The sequence below is a fragment of the Vanessa atalanta genome, chromosome 16 (genome assembly GCF_905147765.1).
Source record: "Vanessa atalanta chromosome 16, ilVanAtal1.2, whole genome shotgun sequence".
Taxonomy (NCBI): Eukaryota; Metazoa; Arthropoda; class Insecta; order Lepidoptera; family Nymphalidae; genus Vanessa; species Vanessa atalanta.
Window position 1 is genome coordinate 9918052 of NC_061886.1, and position 21247 is coordinate 9939298.

The 21247-nt window shown below is 33.0% G+C and overlaps 1 protein-coding gene across 1 annotated transcript; it reads right to left on the bottom strand.

The window, feature by feature from the left end:
• Positions 1-779: 779 nt before the first annotated feature.
• LOC125069949 (cyclin-dependent kinase-like 1) lies at positions 780-20969 on the bottom strand. The gene is made up of 15 exons (XM_047679577.1): positions 20913-20969; positions 8948-9065; positions 7261-7401; positions 6848-7042; positions 6488-6657; positions 6189-6310; positions 5863-6043; positions 5297-5369; positions 5004-5075; positions 4854-4920; positions 4024-4097; positions 3125-3297; positions 2163-2272; positions 1382-1458; positions 780-927 (listed from the first exon to the last, which is right to left on the bottom strand). The coding sequence occupies exons 2-15, from the start codon at positions 9026-9028 to the stop codon at positions 883-885; spliced, it is 1581 nt and encodes a 526-aa protein (XP_047535533.1). The 5' UTR covers positions 9029-9065; positions 20913-20969; the 3' UTR covers positions 780-882.
• Positions 20970-21247: the final 278 nt, after the last annotated feature.

Below are 21247 nucleotides of genomic sequence, written 5' to 3' on the forward strand. Positions count from 1 at the left end.
ATTGATTGTGATTACGCGAGTGATTGACATGCCGATCTCGGCAAATGTCACACGTTTTTTTTTTTAATTTTCTTTTATTTTTCTATATTTGATTTGATTTTCTGGCTGTGATTCTGGGGACCTTTTTTAAGTAATTAAAAAGGAAATAAAAAATATTAGTTCAAAAAATAGTTTTTTTTTTAACAAATTCAACGCTATCAAACGCAGATCACCTAGACGCATTAAAAATAATTATATTGAAAAATCTCACAACACCAAAAAAAATCACCAAAATCGCTTCACATTATTTAAAAATGTACTTTGATCCTTTCAGCACCAGGCCACACTTAATTTATCTGTCATTGAAAAATATGCACATATTATATTGTATAAAAATGAATTTTCTTAACAAGTGTTTAAGACTAAAGACAAAAATTTCTGGTTTTTTTTTTAACCCGGACATATGTAACTAGAAAATATTAATAAAACACTTATTAGAATTATAATAAGCAACTAAAATTCACACGCACTCACAAATAATATTTTTTTTACAAATACTTTAAAAAAATTATGTTATTTATATACAATTTTAATAAATTGTATATAAATTGATGTAGACTTTAATATTCATAATATTTTGTCCTGTAGTAGTAACACCGCCAAGTGGTGACTGTATCGTAAGAAATAATACATAAATCGCAAAATGACGACGATTTTTTTAATTTGTAGCATTTGCACAAAACATTCTGCAAAAAATATATATAGAATTTGTTTTACAAGACACATTCAAAAATGTATGCGTTCTATTTTCAAATTTATTTTTTAATTTCGAATAAACTTTAAATGTTTTTCAGAACTGTAATTTTAATAGTGGCTGGCTCTCCACAAGCCGTGTCCATATAGTCACATATACGGAAGATTCGTTGGTGTTCTTGAATTTGGTGTTACCTACAATAAAAAATAAAAATTATGTCTAAAGCATTAAGCGGTACATCATATTTTATTTTGATTTATTTGCAGTTGAAACACTAGGACCTTGGAGTAGTAATGCAAATAACTTCATTAAAATTATAACACTTCGCCTTATTGCCTCCACTGATGACAGAGGGCTGGTTTTTGCCCAGACGATCGGAATTGCGAATCAACTGCGAAATGCTGCTTGCCACCATTCCACGCGGTCATGATTTGTATAGTAACTATTCTTAATTCTTATTTGTATGTAGTTAAGGCCTTAATGTTAATAATTCTTATGTAAATAAAGCGTTTTTAGCTATATATATAATAATAAAATTTTTATTTATATATCTAATATATATAAATAAAAATGGTATTATTTTTAATAACGTAACATTCATACATATTTAAATGATTTATTATAATTATTGTAATTTAATGCACTTACAGTATGATCCCACACGTCATAAGACTTGGTGTTATACGGAGGTGGCTTTTTGGCTTTCTTAACTGGGCTATTGCTAGCTGCAACGAAAATAAAAAAAAATAGTAACAATATAAAAAACTGTTTGGTTTAATTATAAATATCTCGTTAATCTACAGTCGCTGTTTGAGGTTTGCGACATATAAGAGCCCCCTCATTCTCAAGAGAACATTATTATATCTAAAAAAGTTTACATTTATAATGCTCTAGCTAGAAAATGTCTTCGCGCGTGTAGAATAATGGTTTACAAAAAACGTTTATATACATCTTCTATTGGTCGGTATACTTTTTCTGCAGACGCGGCTGGAGGAGTTTATTTTATAATATGTAGTGATTTGTAGATTCGAAATTTTTTACGGTTGTCTTACAGTCTCCAAATAATTAAACTCAGCCCTTATCCTGGCGACATGTCACTTAAACTTTTGTAAAAAAAAAAAACTTTAAACTGAACATTTACAAATCCCATTTCTTACATCGCCAATGCGTCACCAATCTTCGACTCCAGTTCCGTTCATTTTTCCTGACTGTACCGGCTGTCTTTGCGTTTTGACTCCACTACCACTTACCATCAAGTTGAATAATATGACTAACCGGTTAATATTAAAAAAAAAATAACGGAACAGAGCAATATTGGCGGTACAATATCTGATGAGTGGGGTTGCTAACCTAACCTACCTAGACGTACTTGCACAAATGCTACTACTATTGATAAAATACCCACATACCTATCTAATATATGACTTACCTCCAGGAACATAAGGTAGAGAAAAATCAGGCGTCATTTTCTTAGAAGCTTTCTTTGCAGCGGCTCGACCGCGCAAGAGTTCCTCGTCCATTACTAACTTGCTATTTACTCTGTAATGTAATACCAAAATTTAGTAACACAGAGCTGATATACTTTAACTGATAAATTGTGTTCGGCTCCGTGATAAAGGAAAACATCAGGAAGTAATGTCTATGTGTTGGATGTATCACCATTCAACCGCGGAGAAACACTGTGGACTAAGCAATAAAATGTGAAACTGTGGACGGTTACTGTATTAGAACTTTTTCCACTATTAGTATTAATTTAAAAAAAATACTGGGACCTTTTAAAACAAAGCATTCAAATTAAAATTAGAACACGAAATAAAAATATTCAGAGGCAATGTACTGTGAATATATTTTTTAATACAAATGTCATCACTGGCACTAAAGGTACTCGATCACAAATTCCAATATATATTGGCGCTGTCAGAAACAATAATATTCACTCCTTACATGGCCAATGCGCCACCAACCAAGGTTGGTTGACAAAGATGTTATGTCCCTTGTGTGTGTAGCTACACTGAATTACTCACCCTTCAAACCGGAACAACAATATCAAGTATTGCTGGTTGGCTGCAGTACCTAACCAGATGGGCAAGCACAAACCGATACCGCCGTTTTCATAAATTTCGTAAAAAGATTCATCATCCTCCTGCCCTTATCCCAATTTTACTTGGGGTCGGCGCAGCATATCTTCTTCTTCCATACTTCTCTGTCAGACGTCATCTCACAAGTAACATTCTTTCTAACCATATCGTCTTTCACACAATCCATCCATCGTTTCTTGGGTCGTCCCCTACCTCTATACCCATCCACATCCATACTCAAAACCTTTCGTAAAAAGATTAAATAAAAAAATGCTACAAGTATTTTCAAACGCTTGGAATCCAATAATCTTACTTCTTAATGTAGGGCGTCCGTGGGTACGTGTTGACGGGTACGGGAAATGTCTGGAATGTTTCATCAATCGCGCGCGCCAATGACCGCGGCAACGTCGACCGCGCGCCCGTAACCGAACCTCCGGCTCCCGTGTGCGTCGTGTTCGTCGTGTTCGTGACGGAGTGTAAAGAGCCCTGTTAGTTTGAAAACAAAACAAACGAGTGAAAAGCCCGTACTCATGGTAGACTTAAAAATACAATTCAAGATAATTAGTACCTACCTAGTCGCAGTAAATTGTCGAAATATTGTATATAATAAGTTATAATAAATTATCTATTTGTAAAATAATGATCCAATTAATTTACATTAAATAAATAAGTATTGGACAACATCACATACATTACTCTGATCTCAATGTAAGTAGCTAAAGCACTTGTGTTATGGAAATCAGAAGTAACGACGGTACCACAAACACCCAGATCCAAGACAACGTAGAAAACGAATGAACTTTTTCTACATCGACTCGGCCGGGAATCGAACCCGGGACCTCGGAGTAGCGTACCCATGAAAACCGGTGTACACACTACTCGACCACGGAGGTCGTCGACATTGAAAGAACACAATTAAAAAAAGTATTATAAATTAACCACTGCTATTGATTCTAGCACAATATTTTTTTGGAAGGTTGAAGTAGGATTTAGGTATAAAAAAATAGTCTATGTCCTTCCTTGAGGTTCATAAACATCGAATTCGGTTTAGTGGTTTAGCCGTGAAAGCGTAACAGACAGACTTACTTTACTCTACTTTACCTTATTAGTTAATTATGATATTAGTATAGATTCAACATCACGCATATCAAACTAACTGTGATTATATGATACTATTTGTAATTTAAAAAAAAAACAACAATAATAAATAACCTCATTTTCCTGCGTGGTGTGTGATGGCGGCGCTTTCTTCTCAAAAGGACCTGTTTCCATTTGTATTTCTGTACCTGAAGATAAAATTAAAAATATTTTATTTATCAAAAATTAAATAGTGACACGATTATAAAACTTTCGTTAAATACATTTTTTGTATTTCATATGAGTCCGAGGATTGATTATTGATCTATGTGAAAGTAAGTGGTCGCCACTGTCCATACACAAAGGTAACGTAAATTTAAATCATTCTTCGTATCACCGTTGTGCTACCAACCTTGGAAACTAAGATATTATGTCCCTTGTGCCTGTAGTCACACTGGCTCACTCACACCACAAACGGGAACACAATAGTACGTACAAAGTATTGGTCTCGTGGCGGGCTTACATCATATTCACATCTCGATGACGTGAATAACTTACAGCCAAGTGATACTGACAGATGGTTGAACTACATTACAGGTGTAAGTGATTTCTGAGCCTTGGTGGGTACCACGTACTCTATTGCAAATTATATTTTACTAGTGAATTAATAATTTCACAGCTTTAAATATATGCCTGTGACATATAAAAATTAAATTAATTGAGCGATTAAATTACGCCCAATCAAACAAACAGCCTCAAATTTCTAATCGCATGGGATCTTTAGACCTAATGTTGTAGAATTGATTGTTCTGAAAGTCAATAATCGAAGTATAGTTTTGTCCGTGTTATATTACATTAAAATAGTTATAATTAAACATTTATTTATTGGCACGTTTAATATTTTATTTTGGTACACTTGATTAAAAATATATAACAAAGCGAACAGTTTAACGTCCAATACTTACTTGGATTGTAGTTGTAATCTATTAGTGATTCACCCGCGGTGCTGCTCGTCCGTGATCTGCTGTGATCCTTTACGAAAAAAACATAATTTTAGATATGAAAACTGAAGGTTATATAAAGCAAATTACCAGATTATTCAAAATGATACTCACGGCTATAATATTTAACGTCCATTGCTGACGCGGTTTTCCTACGACTCGTGGTGGAACGTGAGCGGCTGGTGTCTTAAATAAATTACTTTGATTTTAAAGTTAGTAATAATTGGCTCCCCAAGAATACTAAAAACCCCTAATATTTGTATAGTGTTATATTTTTCAACTATAAAAAAATATCAAATACTAATGCTGTGCTTAATCAAATACATTTTTTTTTAAATTAGACCTTATGCTAAACATCCGTACTAAATAAGATTTACAAAAAACAAACTACAAACTTATATACGTACTTCAATTTCTTTGCCCAATTTTTTCTTGAGTTCGACGCTGAAACTCTCCGCAAAACCATCAACTAAAAAATATCTGCAAAAAAAAAGTATTAAATTTTGATCAGAATAATTATATCAATTAAGAATGCAGCGTACTTTCTTTCACAATAGAATAGAAGTAGTGTTTCTCTCAACTCAATCCACTAATCTTGTAAAGCACGTCGATCAATACTAACGCTTAGCGTCTCACAAACCAATTTGATGGTGGGATACCATCCTATCAGTAAGAAGCATGCCCAATAAAGGGACGTCTGATAGGTTATGCCTTTGCCAAATGAATGGCTTAAGATAAACATCATTACTTTGTGGTACGGCTTTGTGCAATCCCAAGCAAGCGGACTACACGCACTCATTTAATATTCTTTAGTCAACAGTATTATTGTGTTCTAGTTTAAAAGGTAAATCAGTTACCTCGACTACAGCTACGAAGACATAACATTTAAAATGTATAAATCAATTGATTTCACATTTAGGTAAAAACGTAACTGAGAATTGCGCTAGACGGTCCGAAAACCTCGTCAACTAACTTGTGTCTTAGAAGGGCCGAGGCGGCGGGCCTCGCTCGCGGCTCGGTGCGCAGGCACGCCGCCAGCAGGTCCTTGGCGTGCGCGGCGCCGGGCAACGTGCCCCGCGTGCCACTCACAGCCGCCAGCGCCGCGCCGCCTGACAACCGAGATACTACTTGCTGGTGACGAGGTGCAAGTTTACCTGAAAAAATATCATACTATATCAATTCAGCTATTATGACGCAGTGACCAGAACACGTGAACTTCACTTCGAAGTGTCCATTTTACTTTCAGACAGTGTGATGTATACATATGAATTAATTAAAAAAAAAAAACAATAAACTCACCAACGGTCTTTATAATCAGCGCTAATTGATCAATGTCCGAGTCACCCGGGAACAGCGGATCACCGGTCAACATCTCCGCAAATAGACAGCCGATAGCCCAAATGTCCACCTCAGGTCCGTATCTATAAAAAGGAAAGCTATATTAGATTTGCGAAAAAAAAAGTAATGAAATTTTATGAAGCCCCAATGAGATCCTACGGGCATCAATTAAGCATTCTCTGCCAAAGAACTTAGTGCAAAGAAATGTTCAAGATTAATATTTAAAAGAGTTTTAATGAGAATTATATATTTATTATCACCTGTGTTCAGCGACCAGTAGCTCTGGAGCTCTGTACCATCTCGTGGCGACATATTCCGTGTAGGGCTCGCCGGGCGCAGCTAGAGCTCTTGCGAATCCAAGATCGCATAATTTCACGATACCGTTATTAGAAACTAAAACATTTTCCGGTTTAACGTCACGGTGGATTATCTGAAAAGAAATAGGATATACGAAAGATTATAGTCATACTACCATATTTAGCTTAGTCATATTTAGTTCAGCATAATGACGTCCATAATAATCATATTGTATGTTAGTCATAGTTTGTCAAAGTATTTGTAAGGAAAATTTAAAAGCGCCAAAAGCCCACGCGTTTGAAATAAAATTCTAATTTACCAACCGAATTCTGATGACAATAATCGATCCCTTTAAGCAGCTGGTACAGGTGTTTCTTAGCAGTATCTTCACCCAGGCCGCCGGGGCAAGCCTCCAGTTCATCCAGCAGAGTGTGATCCAAATATTCAAATACTAAGTAAAATCTACGTTTTCGCCGAAAAACTTCGAGCATGTTCACTAGATGGTCATGGCGAAGTTTCTGGAATAATATTTGATGTAATATTAACTAGCAGCGATAGACTCCATCTGTCTGTTGCATACGGACGTTAATTTGATTAAATTACCAGAACTGTAAAAATAATAATATTGCTGAGTTTATTTCGTGGATTTTTTTTTTATCTGAAGTAATTCATTCCTAGCCGGTGTTCCGATACTCAATAATCAAATAGCGCTCAATAATTAAAGTAATATGTCCACCTTTAGCATCCTTATCTCTCTCAGCGCCATCTTCCTGACAGCAACATCGTCTTCTGTCTCCAGGAACTTCTTGATAGCAACGAGCTGGCCTGTGTCTCGGCGTCTGCACTTTAATACCACACCGTAAGAGCCTTCGCCCACCTAGAATAATAAAAAAATCTATGCAATACTGTGAAGTCTTATCCTCTTTTAACCTAATATATGAAAAATAAAAAATATATTTGAAACACGAATATATTACAACAAAAAAAAGAAGTATGTCATAAACTTGACACTACACATGACTAAAAAAAAAAGTGTATATTACTTAATCAAAAATAAAACATAACAATTAAGAGAAAAACAAGAAAGATTTAAGAAACAATGACTGCAATCGTATCCAAAAGGTTCCAAGTTGGATCACAAAACTGATCACTGATTTTCAATATACTTTTTGTAGTTGTCTATGTTGCAAAACAAACAACCTTAAATCTATCGGCTCTTCTCGGTAGAATCTACATTCCGAACCGGTGATAGCTTTACTTAACATAGTTACTTAATATAGTTTGTTAAATGACGATTCAAAAGTGCTTGTAAAAGCCTACTTTGATTTTTATATTTTGATTTTGATTATAAAATCTGTGCAACTTTTTAATACTATATTATTATTCCCGACAAATAAACTATGTATTTCTTTCTTTAATTGATATTATAATATACGAACTATTCTAACTATTACGTATATAGTCTTAAACTGAATCTAACAAGCCGTAGTCTCACAGAACAATTGTTCAAAGCGTACCATACCAAAAATGGTCAAAATATATTTAGTAAACGTATTTAAATATTCGAATTGCCTAAATTTAGTATATCGTATTTTATATATTATAAGCAGCGGGAAAAGATTGGGCTGATAAAGCGTGGAGGAGGATTTACTGGATGGCTAAATTTACTATCTTTAATAAATCATAAAAGTAAAGACAAAAATATAATGTCAAATTAAATCGATTTTATTCGTGAATTTTGTATTCGTTTGTATTGTAACTGAACCGATATGAGAGTTTAGTAATAATAAGAATAGTTTCTTATACAATTTCATTTAGTATTCATTAAATATTTTATTCAATGTTACACTTTATGATAACACTAAACTAGGTCACATTGCACCAAAAGACAGTGGAAATGTCATAATTTATTCCTCATTATCCTGACTTACCGTTTAACAAAAGTATCAGTTGGTTAACTTTTAAAAGCGTCGCAATAAAGTAAAACACTATGAATTTTATGAGACTGTTCCATCGAGAAATACAAATATTATATTGCTATTATCGATCCAAGCAATATTATATATATATTATATATATAAACACATACATATATATGTGAGAGAGGCAAAGATTATAAAATTGTGTTACATTTTTCTAAACCGAATTTAATTTACGCTTTTTCAGGTCTCATAAGGCATTTAATCAGGTATACATTATGCTTCGAATGAAAACTCGGAAAAAAAATCAGATCAATAAAATCAGTATAATTCTCAACATTGCATATTGTGGTGGAAACGTTCATACGATACACGTTCCTCAAAAATACATAGACTTAAAATTCGAGGTATTTCTATAGTGGTGCTTCCATCATGTGATAACATTCACATGATTCCACATGAGGGTTGGGAAACAAGGTTCAATTTGATCTCGGTAATACTCACAACGGCCAGTTGCTCATATTTGTCCATGGCTCGGCTCCTAGGAGTGGAGGGGGAGAGGACGGCACGACGAACACGATCCATATTTATGATATTCACGCATCATCAGTTACTTCTGAAACTAAAAGAAAAATTGATAACGTTAAAACTATTTACTTAAGAGATAATGAACGAAATAAAATCTATGGTTAAAAAAATGGTTTAATGTCCTCGTTAATAAAAGTTTACAAAGAAAGTATATTAATATTACATTTGTAGTTAAATATTTATATCGATATTAGTATACGGTTCAAAATTTAGTAATTTTCATCGATAATTTTCAAGTGTTTGGTAATCTATCGACAAGTTGAGTCTTCTTCTCAAAATTAAAAGAGACTTTTATTAAAAGAAACAGTTACTATTCATCATTCAACAGGAAACGTAACAGTACTAAGCATTACTTTAAACAACAACTGGTGTCTGATTTAAAGCTAGTTTTGGTTCAAGCTTGCCGTCACGAGCCACATCAAATGTATCAATTGTATTGTAGGTGTGTTGATGTTTTTACTGTATTTGGATCAGATAAAATATCGCTTACGAGAAGCTGAGAATAAGTGTAGTGAACTCATGAATAGTTCCCTACCAAGCACCGTAAATTGCGCTTACTGAACGTACCGACCTGAAATGACTGAGGACTGGCATTATATTGAACCAAACTTACAACTTATTGAGGAAAACCTATCATTTAAATAGGCCACCTTATGGTCAATCGTTCATACCTCCCATGGATAGTGGTACTATAAGAAATATTAATCAACCTTCGGATTAAAATATCCCTGTGCCTGTAGTTGCACTGGCTCATTCACCCATCGAACCGAAATACTAAGCATTGCTGTTCGACGGAAGAATATCATTGCGAATTTTGGACAACAGCTGAGCTGCGACAAAACAGTCTTGAACTAATTTAAATCACCTCAAAGGTATAATTCATAAAATGACACAGCCTTGTGTCGCCAATTACTTGTCAGTATTAATTTATAATATTTCTGTTGGTGTAAGCTAGTGAAGAGAGCGGGTAAAAGAAGTATTTTTTTTCTGAATTACTTTCCACTTTTAAATTAATAGCTCTCTTATATTGGTTTTTCATTTTCGATCGCTGGTTTAGTAACTAGCTTATAAAACTGCGGATGTCAAGGTTCTCATTTTGAAATCTGTGTCGGGAACAATGAAATGAAACAAATATTTTTGGGTCATTGGTTATTGGGAAAAAAATCTTAGTGGTAGCTCAAAACCGAGTCGAAAGGCACTTATTATCATTGGTTGTCATTGCCTCTATTCATTAGGGTCAGATTGCCGTCTCTTCGGAACATAAGAGTAAAAGTAAAAAGAGGATAACACACAACACAATAGAGAGTGATGATAAAAGGTGGTTTATCTTTACCTTAGTTGAGAAAAGGTACCGTTTCTACAATTGTTCAGAATATATCATTCTGAATAATTGAATACCATAATAAAAAATTAACCAAATCAGATCAAATTAAAGAGCCGTTGCCGCAAGCTTAACTGCGTGCTATAATATATATATATAATAAAACATAGCAATTATGAAACAAATTGCACGGTCGTTGAAAAATATATTTTAGAAAGTTAGAGGATAGTAAGGGAAGTGCATATTCTAGGGGCCGATTTGGTTACTCCGGCCCTGGATCAGGTTGCCATTGTATTATTTTACATCAATTGAAATCTGTTGAAAGTAGATATCAAAGTGAACAACGATACACTATCATTTACTTAATTAAAAAGGCTAAACGGATATTTAAAAAAAAATCTAATAACACGCTTTCCGCTAGTGTTTGAAGTGGATATTTATCATTATACTCACCTTGTCTTTCCCACGTTTAGATATAAATACTACTTACAACGAATTTATACTTTATTAGTTCTAGTAGAACTGTCATATCGGTTTTTTATTCAAACGAGCTGTCAACAATACAAAATTCTTACTAGGAACTCTTGAACTTGGAACTTTAATATTAATGATATTTGTTAAAAAAAATGAAATAAGGTTTTATATGTTTTTTTTTTCGTTTAATTTCGGAATACCTTTATTATTCTATTTTAGTAGCTAACAAGGAGAAAGCGAAAATTATGATGATGATGTAAAAGCTTACCGTCACCCATGTGCGTCAGTAATGCCCGGGACACAAGTAAAGCCAAACCGTTGCCTTGTGGGAAACTGTTTTTGCGTACACATCTGTGTATTACTGTATCTTCTACGCGGTTATCTTTGCGATTGCCCGCTATGGTTTTTATATATAACGATACTATACACACTTATTGCTTATTTAGTAATATTATATACCTTTTAGTATCCCATCATGTCACTCGAAAGACCAGTGCTCGATACCCTTATGGAGTAGAATATTACGATTTAACCACAAATCGTTGAGTCAGTCAGAACATTTTTTATTATTGATTATAAATCAATGACTTTTAACGTCATTGAAAAAAAAAACTATTTAATTATCATTACAGTTGTTTGTGGTGAAACGATTACACAAATGGCGCCATTAAAAATAGCTACAAATTATCAAAGCTTACGTCTGCCGGTCAAGGTTATATCACTATCATTAGAAACTCGTTACAGGCAGTGCCTGGCTATATTTGTATAACAAAAATAGATTCCGTACGGCTGTATGAAAAGTTTGACGAGCGAGAACATTTATTGATAAAAAAAGTATATAAATAAATTACCTATACTAGGAAAAATCCTGGAAAAAAGCCTTATTTACTTATAAATAAAAGGTTTAGACCTTGTTCAACCACTTCTCTCCTTGCACCCACTTTTACAGCTCAGATGTGATATTAACAGAAATTCATAATAATTAATGCAAATGAAAAATCAACGTAGGTAATTTTACATTTTGGAACCAGATATCTTCAGCTGATCCACGTTAAGGAGAAGTAGAAGATGACGTTAAAGTACTAATCTAAGTGTCGAATTGTTAATCCATTGAACAATAAGAATATAAAGTAATAGATATAGCAACTGTGTTGGCGCACACACAGTTGGAATCAGTTAGTTCTGGTTAGGCTGTCATTGTCGAAATTCGGTTAGGAGATCTCCTGCATGTTAAACATTCAGTTGAGATGCAGATACTACTTTAGTTTTAGGGTATTCAAATGTTTTAACAATATTTTACTCAAACGCATCCAGGTCATTATTTAAAGATCGTCGGAAATTAAGACAGACTTACGAATATTCCGTCCTTTTTCGAAATCAGTAAGTTTTCTTGAAAAAACAGGACCATAACACGTTGCCTTTAATCTAACTGTAAACATCGAAGATTTAATATATTCGCTTAATAAATTCTTGAGACTCAATTTAAATTCTAATGTATGTATCCAAAAATATTTTTATTTTGACAAATTCATATTGACCGCGAAATACACGATTATGTTTGTCAAGATATTGAGCGTCCAGCAATTTGTGGTATTAGAGGTGATCGGCTGTACGATACCATCATGCTAACCGACCTTCAAGGGTACCGTAGGTAGGGTATATGCAAACATTATAAAAAATGTACGTGGCCGAGTATGTCACGGGGGTGTGTCGTGCGGGTAATGGGTGCTCGGTTCAATGTCAACCCTTAATAACTTTATTGCGTTAAAATTGAGGTTTACGGTTATATATGATGTAAATTGGAAACATACAAGTCTCTTATGGTAAGACAAGTTAGGAATTTCTGCATTTCGAACTATTTGCAATTCTACAGAAAATCATACAACATTTTTTTAGTGACAAATAATGGTTCTCCTCTACAAAAATAGGCGGCAAACCAGCGGAGAATTACTATCTGTAAAATGCGAGGATACCTATTGCATTATATTGATATAATCGGACGGTTATATTGAACTGTTGACCGTCCTAGCACGTTTGCAGTCGCGGACATTCTAGCCGCTATAATGACAAGAATATATAAACGAACTCCTTGATTTGAGCTCCATAGGCCACACGAGCATACAATCAATTACAGAAACTTTTGTCAAAGCGTGCTGACAACAAAAAAGTAATTTTCCAACCGTTTCCAGCATAATTTTGGAAAAGGGACTAAAATCACAAATACAATTATTTCCTGTGAAAAGCAACACATCCAAACCTACACATATATATATATATATATATATATAACGACGCCATATTGGACGAAAGCATCGACGAATATAATGTGGAATAAATTCAATTCTAACAGAGTGCAACCGAAGTACTTGTCAAGTCTATGAAGCAGTTCACGATGGTAAATGTACAAAACAAATATTAAAACTGCCATGCGAACCTGCGTGCTAATGTCGTCTTAAAATATAGACAGCTGAATTTACCTACACAAACATTGCTCGGCGAGTCGCTGTCAGATTAAGGTCTTAAGCAAATATTACGTTAAATGTTACGAGACAGTTTATTTTTATACGACTAAGTAAGGGTGCTTAATTCACAGTATTCCCTGAGAATTAATTTAGTGTTATGAGACCTAATTCCGTCATCAGATACAATGATAAATGTCATAAACAAATCGGTTCGATAACTTAAGCGCTACAATATAAACGGATTGTACGGAAATAGGTAGGCCTATTTAAAGTTACACTTATTTGTCATCTATGATAAATCAAATAATTTAAGTATTGTACACCATTTAAAAAAATAAAAGCGTTATCAGCGCGACATTGTTACTTAAAAATTCAAATACAATCAAGAAATATCTCTTTGAATTTTGTTCAACTTATATGGTGTAAAATCTTTTTGATATTATGTTCGTAGATTATTGTACCATTGTTTTTTTAACAATATCAAAAATGATAGAGTGTCAAATACAAACGAGAATGTGAAACAGTTGTTTTGTAATCATAAATATTGATAAATTAATTAAGCCAATATCGCGTGTGGGCGATGCACGTATTTTTTACATATTTATTGACGTTTTTTGCACTTCCGTGACACATCAACTTTAGTTACATAAGTAGGTACATTTCTTCACCAATAAATTTTAAAACAAATACAACATTAGTGCACGCTTTAATTCACGTATAACATATATATAAACATTATACATGTACCTTTTTCGTAAACTTTACCTGTAAATATATAATCCTTTTGCCTTTTGCTGTGTCAATGCGATTTGGTTATACATATATGAGGTAGAATTTCATTCGAAAGATAAAGGTTTCCTTACCGAACCATGAATGAAATGAATTATTTACATAAATTAAGCACCTAAAAATCTGTGGCTTGTAGATTGAGTCCACAACTTGCAGTTTAGATTCACGAGTTCCATGCACCGTGTTATCTCGCATCGCTTGTTTAAAAAAAAGAACAAACCATTTTTAAATTAAAATGCTTTAAAACGCGATCAACAAACGACAATCATACATTATAATGCAATGATTAATAGAGGAGGGTATGTAAATTATTTAAATTACGATTCTTCTTCCTAATATCGTCTACAGCGATTCCCCATCCTTGCGTTTTAAGTAAAAATTGTTAGCGAGCAAAAGTATCGCGTGTCCCGGTATAGTATTGTCATAACAAATACTAATCAATAAAAATGCTTGAGCCGCTATATTTGGGATTGGGCTCACGTCGAATCAGATTCTTTGATTTATTTTTCGCTAACTTTATAGCGTACTAGATCAATGCACGAGAATATACGGCATTAATAAAAACGGTCGATATGTACGGATCACGTGGATGGATTATGAGAAAATAACTTGAAGTATGATACATATGTATGTATGTGTGTATGTTTGTATCGTAAGGCTTATGAAACCAGAGATATTTTTATTCCTCTAATTGTCTTATAGAAGAAGTGGTATTTTTAATATTGAAAAAATAAAATTTCTTTATGTATTCTGTATTTGAATTATTATATTTTTTTATTCTATGCGTCATAGTAACTCTTTAAAGAAAAATAGATAGATTGTACTGTCTTGTTACTTTCGTATTATTATTTAGTGAAATATATAATAGACTGAACGTAAATTGTGAGTGAGTGAGTTTGTAATTCATAATATTGTTCGTAAATTCGTAATATTACTAGTTAAAATTATACCAGAACATGCAGCGCGTTTTGGAGAGATTTGAATATTTCATAGGTAGCAGACAACATCTGCCGACTGAATTTGCGTGTAAATTATAAATCTATTATTCAACGTAATCAGGTAAAAGTAATTTATAATAAACTTAAACACCATTCGAATAAGCTGAGGGAAGATATTAACTTTAATCCTACATTTAAATAATAATTATTTTCAATTCTGGCAACATCGCTAGACAAAAATTTTAAAGAACGACATAAAATTTTATTGTTAATACTAAAACATTCACTAAATTGATACATTAGGGTTGCATTCGTTGTTATAGTAATTATAGCATTGTGTATAAATGTCGCATGTCCATGGAGTTCAATATTCCGTTTCACGATAAAATTCGACGTCGAATTTATAATTTATGATTTGAGAACAATGTTTTCTTCGTTTCAAATATTCTACCATAATATTTATTTTGTATTTTTATAGATTTTCACAGACATTTAAACGAAGAAATGAAGGAAAACGATGTCAATTATGTTAAATAATACCTAAATTAATTTATCGTACACAAGGTATCAAAATCACGAATAAAAATAAATATATATACTGCAAATTAAATGTATAAATATATATTTATATAAAATAACTAAGCTTTATTACAGTAGAAAGTAGTATTTAATGGGATATTTATTTAGTAGTATTTAGTTGATTTTATTTCTAATGCATGCATGTAACTCAAGGCTGCTATTGTCAATTCATGCATGTCAGCTTACAAATAGAAATATACGTAAATACGTACATAAAGAGAAGAGAACTAAGTCTTTCAGTAAGGATGTTTAGGTTGAAAATATACTAATATTTTTGAGTATCTCTACTCTGCTTACTAATGAAAAATAAACAGCAATTTCCAAAAGTAACTGATTAGCTATGTTTCGAGGATTTTATATAAACCTCTTTAGACTAGAACCGGGTCAGTCATTAGTTACTTTTAAGTAACTACGTAAAGTGGAGCGATTCCGGTTACCGTCTCCGAAATAATCGACTAATTACTAGGTACGTACGTAATAATCTGTTTACAAGACAACATTACCTGACGATACTGGTAAAAGTATATTTAAATTTAATTGATTATTTAAATAAAACTCAAAAAAGAAGTCACACATGTTAAAAACACTCACACGTTTAGATGCGTGTCATACAATTAAATAAAAATAATAATATGTATACATAAAAATTTATATGTGATGTGATGATATCGGCAATTTCTAGGGAAACTAACCCACTACGAAGGAACTGTATTATAGTGCAGAAGTGTGTGTGCAAAAACAAATGGACTCTCACTTCGAGATATCAGAATCCCTCAGATTGACTCTCTCAAATCCAATGAGACGACTAATCCGAAAAGAGTTCAGACGCAGGACCAACGGCTTTACGTGCTTTCCGAGGCTTTTACTAAGTATGTTTTCGATGGAAAAAATCAATATTTTTTTATAGGCCCCACAAAAATGTATTGATACTAATTAGCCAATAGATGGTAAGTGGTCACTAACGATAGACTTTGGAACTGTCAGAAATATTAACCATTCCTTACATCGCCAAAGCTTAGTTCTTTCGGAACAAAAATGTTAAGTTCGGTGCGGTTCACTCGCTCTTCAACTAAAGCGGAACACAACAATACTATTGCTGTTGCGGTAGAATATATTGTGAGTGGGTGGTATATCGGGCTGTCATAAAGCCCTACCATCAAGGGGCAATTTAAACAACAAAATGAAATTTATACTTGTAAGCGAGTAAAACTGCGAAGCATGGCTATGTATTACTTATATTAAAACCTTCTCCAAAACACTGGTGTATTTTTATGTACATTGTTTTTTTTTTTTTAAATCATTAAAAATAAATGTTTTATTATTTATGAGATTAGATTAAATAAACTGATATAGATGTCAAATACGCTATACGTTCATATACTCGAACTTTCTTTACAATATTAAACCTAAACGTTTTTATACAAAATAAATAAATCTTGGTGAAATTCATGATTAATATATCATGAATAATCTAGACTCATTACTATGATATAAATTAGACGAATTAGAGAATTATTATTATAGATATTTTAGTGAATTCGTTTTCCCTGGAAAAATATTTTATCCGGATCCAAAGTAAATCAAACTTGTATTATATTATAATTTTTTTAAAAGCCTGTTTATATTTTTATGTATTTACTTATTATGCTTTTGACATAAAAATAAATAATTTAACACATACATACATTTATTATTGATAAAATAATACTTTTTTTTTTACTGGTTCCTTTGAACTAGTAAATATAAAATTTAATGTTTTCGCTATAGAGAGCACTCGAATAAAATACATTTAGATTGTAATTATTCAAATTGCGGTCGTACACAGCTAATGATCAAATCTTTTAACGCCTATAATATTCCATAATTATTTATTTTTGTATAAAATAAATACAATACTACAACATTATTAGAACTATTACGATTAACATACAAAGTATCGACTATCGAAAATTTACATATCAGTACATCACTAAAGCAGATATAAATATGACATTATTATTTCCCTACTACTAAATTATAACTACCGCCAAAATCAAAGTCGATAAATAAATATCGTAAAGACTCACCGCATTCCATTATATTTTTGTTCACGTCTAATACGAACGTCAACATGTCTGATAAATAAACTATTTTTATTGAACTATAAAGATTAACTAACGAAGGTTGTATAACACAGATTAAAAAGTCGACTCGGTCACGTGTACCGTAGCGGCTACGGCGTAGCGACCGTCGCGGGCGGTTACGGTCGTGAAGTAACGTAGACTGCCATGAAATTGATAGAGGGTATGCGGGTTTAGGCGGTTTAATAATTTCATATTTTATTCCTGATGGAGACTTTGCGGCTTGCGGCTTCGTGTGGTACAAGCTACTATGGTTATTTTATGATTCAAATAATGTTCGATAACTAAGATTCTTAAAAAAAAAAAGGTTATGTGTAAACAAAGTAGCTCTTCTTGTATAAAATTGAGTTATATTTTTAATATCTTATGATGATATGATATTAAAACCCAAAAAAATATATTGAACAGTGATTGAATTTATTTGATAATATCGTTAGGAAATCTGCATGTGTCGGTTGTAATTATAACGCATCTGTATCCGCTTGCATTGGTGCAGCATGGTGGAATATGCTCCAATTCTCCTCTCGAACTTAATTTATAATTAAGGTTTGGTCGGGCAAATGAGACTGATGGAAATGGTCTCTACCGCCCATAGACATTGGTGACAGAAATCATCCCTTACATCGCCAATGCGCCAGCAACCATGGGAACTAAGATGTTATGCCCCTTGTGCCTGTAGTTACACGGACTCACCCTGCAAACCGGATCACAACAATACTGAGTACTGCTGTTTGCCGATAGAATATCTGATGAGTAGGTTGGACCTATCCAGGCGGGCTTGCACAAAGCCCTAACAAGTTAGACGAGACTTTTACCTAGAAATTGGGTATTAACCTGATATTAACCAAGTAGAACATTCATATAAAATATTAATAGCTGTAGTACTCTTTGTCCAGGTGTAATTCCATGTCCTGGTTTCCATACAAATTCTAAACACTACTGCAGATAATTATACGTTCTTGACATAATACTTCATAATTTAGATTACGAATTATTATAAGGAACCTCTTTCTTACAAATAATTTACACGATGTTTTAAGGTTATTATTATTATAACATAAGTTACTCAACTTTAAAAGTTCAATACACGGTTTAAATAGTTAAGTTGCAGCCACAGTAATGTCAAAACGTAAACTGTTACTTGCTCAAAATTTATAAAAAATATATCCCTTTTTTAATTAAAGACTTAAATATTGATCACCAAGTGGGAACCAGTTATCATAGCCAGGTAATTAAAAAATAATTATTCCTAACATAGTTATTGCACCACCAATTTTGGGAAAGATGGTATGCACCATTTACAATTTTACAAACCACATGACCGCCCACCCACCAAGCTTGGAGGACCTAGTCAGTAACCACGCGCACATGATGTTCACTCGCACAGGACAGAAGAAAAAAACTGTGTAAAAAGAACTGTGTGTGCAAACAGTGATATGAACCTATGTACACTCGATCACCCGAAGAGTATTATTTGCCTTGGAAACTCTTACCACGACATCTGCCCCACTACAAACCAAATCAAATCAAATTATTCTTTATTCAAGTAGGCTCGTCAAAGCACTTGAGAACCGTCATGTTACAATGTTGAATTAAGTGTAAAGCTAAATTCTGAAAGTAGATTCTACCGACAAGAACCGGCAAGAAACTCTTTTCCACCATTTTAATTACAGAGTATGTCAGTAAATATATATATCCCACCTAGAAATTAATAAATACTAAGTTCACTCTTTATTATCTTTAATATAACCTTGTATTGAGTATTTGAGTATGCCATATTTATCAATGTTTTATTGACATGAGCTTTAAATTTTTTAAGTAGCTAAGTTAAAAATAACCACGGAATCTTATTATAGAAACGAATACCGTGCCCCAGGAAGGATGTATTAACTTTGCGAAGTCGGAAACTAGGTGGTATCGATGGCAGCGAAGTTGACCAAAACAACCACTTCTTGATATACCGATTTTGGACATCACTGGTCAAGATTAAGCCAGGCCGTTCAAATCTAAATAGATAATGCAGCACCTAAAATTTGCCGGGGAGAATTCACCCGGGTAAGATCTAAACCCTCCGAAGCCGTACAGGGACTGTGTGGAAAAAGATCATTAACATTTTAAAAATATTTATAAGGTAAAAATGGTATTTTAAATAATATTGGTGTTTGAGTAAATTATATTTTATTCAAGTGTATCCTTTAGATTCTACATTACAATAACATAGATTGAAAGAAAGGCTATAAATTAAACTTTTAAAAAACAATGACGAAAAGCTCTTCTGTTTAAGCACGCCGCTACAAGCAAACCATTATAACATAAAAAAGACATTCAGAACAATTCATCACTAATATATTTATTTAAAACAATATCAAATGTTAAATGTGTGTTAAGTTAATCAATATTTTTGATGTAACAATTTTTATCTTAGAAATACCTATTAGGAATAACTTTAAACTACATTAATTGGGCCTGTTTCGATACTAAAGTCATAAATACTTTCAATTTGTATTTTAAACAATCATAATAAAACAAGTGTGTGTACTGCTCTAGTAAAACCAAACGCAGTCACTTCACCGTCGACGACAGTTCAACGAACCCTCGCGTGTCTTACCCGCGGTCAAGGGGGTGGCCAGAGAAAAAAACATATTGCCCTAACGAACCGCTGAACAATCTTTAATCGGAAATCTATTAAATTTTACTATTCAGATTTTAATCGATTGCTGAACTATACAGAATGTGATAAATAATTATTTATTTCTTTACGAATATTTTTTTGGTAAACGCGACAAGAAAAAATAACGAACTGGTAGGACGTTGCACCTCAATAAATATGTTTTGATAAGCTGTACAATTTTTATATATATTTTTACTATATAATGATTTTATACTTGCACTTTTTACTTACTCAGAGCCTTATAATAAACTAAATAAACTTCGATAGTCGTTTGACAGAGTCACATTAATAATGAATTAGCAAATTTTAAATTAACGTGCAAAAAATACATGCAATTTTATTGTAATTACAGGCAACTTATATTCAGAATAGACTTAACGTTTTGACGGATATTTATATAAAAACCCGTACTTATTCTACTTCTAAAATTGTTACTATAACCGGTCCATAAGAAAACCTATTTAGCACTGTATGATTACATTATAATAAAACTGAAACTAATGTAAGAAAAATTGCTAGAAAATTACCTCTGGCATAAAACTTCGGAACTTTCCCGTAGGCTTGGCTTATCGCGTCCCGCTGACCTTAAATAGAATATTACTGTTATTACATAAGACTAGTAAAACTGCCGATATAGTAATTGCTGTGAAGCTAATGTGTCTAGTCTGTGTAGTTTGTAGTCTAGTGCTAAGAGATCTAGTTATCAGAAAATATATTGACTGCCCAGTGGAGACTTTGATCCAATTGACCGTCTAGGGTTTAAATTTGAAAACATTTTTTGTAGTCAAAGTATTTGAAGCTGAGATATACCAGAAGCTTCACCTCCCATTTGAGAAGATGGTTTGGAGCTTATTCCACCACG

What these genes read in the sequence shown, in the direction of transcription:
- LOC125069949 (XM_047679577.1), bottom strand. Translation starts at nt 9,028, where the DNA reads ATGGATCGTGTTCGTCGTGCCGTCCTCTCCCCCTCCACTCCTAGGAGC. An exon ending in GAGAGATAAGGATGCTAAAG is followed by an intron (nt 7,043 to 7,260) that starts GTGGACATATTA and finishes ATATTATTCCAG; the next exon opens with AAACTTCGCCATGACCATCT. An exon ending in TCGGCCCTTCTAAGACACAA is followed by an intron (nt 5,370 to 5,862) that starts GTTAGTTGACGA and finishes TTTTTTTTGCAG; the next exon opens with ATATTTTTTAGTTGATGGTT.